The sequence below is a fragment of the Chaetura pelagica genome, unplaced genomic scaffold (genome assembly GCF_000747805.2).
Source record: "Chaetura pelagica isolate M959 unplaced genomic scaffold, ChaPel_1.0 scaffold698, whole genome shotgun sequence".
In the NCBI taxonomy this organism is placed as follows: Eukaryota; Metazoa; Chordata; class Aves; order Apodiformes; family Apodidae; genus Chaetura; species Chaetura pelagica.
The window spans coordinates 203,242-207,130 of record NW_009954236.1 but is presented as its reverse complement, the minus strand read 5'-3'; the positions used below and the strand labels follow the sequence as shown (position 1 = coordinate 207,130).

The 3,889-nt window shown below is 53.9% G+C and overlaps 1 protein-coding gene across 1 annotated transcript; it reads left to right on the top strand.

The window, feature by feature from the left end:
• The first annotated feature begins 2,003 nt into the window (after positions 1–2,003).
• PAQR7 (progestin and adipoQ receptor family member VII) lies at positions 2,004–3,045 on the top strand. Its single transcript, XM_010003664.1, has one exon. The coding sequence runs from the start codon at positions 2,017–2,019 to the stop codon at positions 3,043–3,045; it is 1,029 nt and encodes a 342-aa protein (XP_010001966.1). The 5' UTR covers positions 2,004–2,016.
• Positions 3,046–3,889: the final 844 nt, after the last annotated feature.

The following is a 3,889-nucleotide window of genomic DNA, read 5'->3' as shown; positions in this document are numbered from 1 at the left end:
GGGGGGGGAGCACAGAGCCCACCCACCAAAACTGCTCTCAGCCTGCGTGTGCCGCGGGTCAGCTCGCCTGTGCTGGGAGGAAACCCACCACTAATTAAAATCAGCGTGATTGTGCTTTAGAAGGCACAGGCGTCCCGGGAGCGCCCGGGCACGTCCCCGGCCGGGGCTGGATCATTACGAAAACATCCAGGATGGGTGGATGCTGCTGGAGAAGGGAAATGCTCCGCAGGAAATAATAAGGCGGCCGCGGCGACGTTCCTGACATCGTGTGGGTATGTGGGGGTTCTTAGGTACAGATGAATGATTTCCAGCCCCGGGCAGGGTGTGCTCTGCCCCTGCCCGAGCACGGCAGAGCTTTGCAAATCCAGTCCTGCTCCAGCAAGTTTGGGAAGACCCGGAGTAAACACTTCCCTGCTTCCTCTGAGCGCAGCTTTTCCTACTGCTTTTGCCACAGCGTCTCCCCCGCGTGGGACCAGGGCTGCTTATCCCTTTGGAATTTATCTCCGTGACCGGGTCAGACAGGGCTGAGCCCACTCCCCGTGTCCCCTGGGCTGCAGCAGCACAGAGGTGAGTGATCTGGGCAGCACAAGGACAGCGTTTTCTTCTAAGCTGCTCGTGGAATTTTGCCCCAAATCGCTTCACCTGGAAAGTTCTGCTTTTGCCCACATCCCCCCCCCGCGGCTGCACGCGGGGCTGTTGCAGTTCTGCGCGGTGGCTGCGGGTCTGGAGGAGGTTGGTGAAGTTAATTTTTTTGCTGGCAGCCCCTGTGGTGTTACAGGAAGGTTTAGGAGGCCAGGCAAGGGGTCGGGATCTCCTTCTGTGAGGTGCTGCCCCCAGCCAGGCTGCCTGTTGTTGATGTGGGGCCTCTTCAACCTGGTGAGGTGGGACAAGAGCACTGAGGGACACTGAGCAGCAAACAGCTTGGTTTTATCTGCATCTGGGCTCCTCAGCTTCAGGCAGGCTGATTTTTTTTAAATTTCTCTATGATACCTACTCCATTTTGATGAGGAAAATTACAGAGATTTTAAAAATAAACACCCCCTCCCCTCCTCCTCCTCTTCCCAAACTTTGAAGAATGTTCTGCCTGAAACGGCTGCACTTGCCAGGACTTGAGGTGTAAATCAGCGCTGGAGCTGGATGGGAGCTGGGCTGTTGTCTGCAGAACTTGTCTGAGGAAGAGCTGCATTTCAAACATGTTTGGTTCAGTATGTTTTTAAGGCTGCCAGGAAAAGTCAGCACGAGGCAGCAAGGCTGCCTTTATCTCGGTGGGGACAGCAGTTTCAAAAATGTAAATATGGAAATGCTTGTTCACAAAGATTACGCTGCTGGACCTCACTGATGCAACAGGATGAACTCCCTTGAGCTGTGCTGGTTTTGTGCAAAGCCACACAGAAAGTCAGGAGCTAATAAAAAAGGCAGTAAAAACCTCAAAATGCAGAAGTTACATCTTCTGTTCCTGGAGTTACAGTTGTTTATGTTCTCAAAGGCAGAGCAGGTCAGCTCGCTGCTTGGGGGAGCACAGCTGGTTGTTTGTAAAGACAGAGCCTGCAAACAGGGGGAATCTGGGCTGCTCCTGGAGCAGGAGGTTTGTTTAGGATGTTTAATTTGTTAGGATGATTCATTTGTTTAGCAGTTCCCAGACTTCTGGGAAGGGCTGAGCTAGGTGTCCCGACATGCTAATTATTGTGGCAGTTGACCCTACAGTCATCTTCTCTACCTCTGTACTCCTCCAGACAGTCTGTCTCTATGCAGCATGGGGCACTCCAGAGGTTCTTAAATCTCCCTTCAGCCTCCTCCCTATGACTATTTTTGGAGATTCTTTTATTTCAGCCACGAGCCCTTCCTCCAGTCACGCAGGATTTTACGTATCCCTGGAAAAAAGCCCCAGAGTGTTCAAACAGCCCCTGCTTGATTTTTTTGTTTGTTTGTTTGTTTTTGTAAACCCCACAACAAAACTTTCTTTCCCCCCAAAAAAAGGTTGTTTCACACGGCAGGGACCTGGAGTTCAGCTGCATCATGGCAACAGTGGTGACCGAGAAGCTCAGCCGCCTCTTCATTAACGTGCGGCAGGTCCCTCAGCTGCTGGTTCCCCCCTCTCCTTCCACTGTCAGCAGTTCAGAGGTGCCCAGGATCTTCTGGAAGCCTTACATCGACACTGGCTACCGGCCTGTTCAGCAGACCTGGCGTTACTACTTCTCCACCCTCTTCCAGCAGCACAACGAGGCCATCAACGTGTGGACGCACCTGGTGGCCGCGCTCATCCTGCTGCTGCGCTTCCAGCAGCTCTCGCAGCGGGTGGATTTTGGGCAAGACCTGCACGCCCAGCCTCTCCTCATCATCAACGTGGCTTCCATCACTTACTTGACCTTCAGCACTCTTGCTCACCTTCTGCAGGCCAAATCTGAGTTCTGGCACTACAGTTTCTTCTTCATGGACTACGTGGGGGTTGCCATCTACCAGTACGGCAGTGCCCTGGGGCACTACTACTACGCCATCGAGCCGAGCTGGCACGAGAAGATCAAGGGGTTCTACATGCCCTTAGCTGTCCTGTTGGCTTGGCTGTCCTGTGCTGGTTCCTGCTATGCCAAGTACCAGTACCACCAGTCTGCCCACCTCCTGGGCAGGCTGTGCCAGGAGCTGCCCTCCGGCCTGGCCTACGTGCTGGACATCAGCCCCGTGATCCATCGCATCTTCACCGCACAGCCTGACCCCGCCCTTCTCTATCACAAATGCCAGGTGTTGTTTTTCCTCATCGGTGCCTTTTTCTTCTCGCATCCTTATCCTGAGAAGTGGTTCCCTGGGAAATGTCACTTTTTTGGACAGAGCCATCAGATTTTCCACGTCTGCCTGGTACTCTGCACGCTGGCGCAGATCGAGGCCGTGGTGTTGGACTATGAGTCCAGGAGACAGATCTACTCCACTCTTCAGGGTGACCTGGCACACAACTTCTCTGCCTTGTGCCTCCTCACTGTCACCTGCTCTGTCCTCACAGCTGCTTACATGGCCCAGAAGGTGAAGAACAAGCTGAGCTTCAAAGAAGAGTGAGAAGAGTCTTGAAGAAGCAGCAGGTGAGCTCACCCCAATGGTTGATCTGCAGCCAGCCGTGGTGACACTGGCATCCATCTGGCCACAAAGGATGAGGAGAAGAGGAATGAACTGCTTTGCAAACAGTTACTTGGCAGTGCTCTGTAGGGAAGGAAAGCAGGAGCTGCTTTTTATGCTGTTAAAATTCAGAATTAGTTCCAGCTTGCTCTCAAAATGGTACATTGGTTTAATTCACGTGTCTGAATAAACAGAACAAAGTGGTGTTGGTGATGCAGCCCTGTACCCTGGGAAAGGTTCTTGGAAACTACCAGGTCTCCCAGGAAAAGGTAAGGAGATGCCATCTGGTTCCCTGTCAGCAGAGGCAGAATCTAACCCATGGAACCTGACTGGGGTGACCTTGTATAAACCACAAACAAGGACAGCAGATTGATTTAGTATCATTTCAGGCCCCTTTTAGATGCCTTGGGAGTTGCAGAGAGCTCTGTCCCTCACCCAGTGAGAGGGTGGGCTGGGTGAGAAAGGCCCTTATAAGTGCAGTAAGAGGAGAAGCAGAGCAGGGTTAGGGCCGGTTTGATGGAGGCTGAGCCCCAAGGGCAGCAACAGCTCTGCACCCTGTGCTGGCTGAGGTGCTGTGAGCAGGTGCTGCCTGCAGAGCTCGAAGCTTGCGGCCCAGCTCCGAGCAGCAGGTGTGAATGCAGCAGAGGGACCAGCTGGGCCTGGGCTGCCCGCACCTCATGGGGGGCTGATGCGGATCAGCTGCGGGGCTGGGGAGGAGGGGGCAGAGCGAGGGGCTGGGCCGAGGGCAGCAGAGCAGGAAACCCAGCGGTGTTGAGCAGCTCTCTCG

Excerpts from the sequence above, each read along its gene's own strand:
- PAQR7 (XM_010003664.1), top strand. The coding sequence starts at position 2,017 with ATGGCAACAGTGGTGACCGAGAAGCTCAGCCGCCTCTTCATTAACGTG.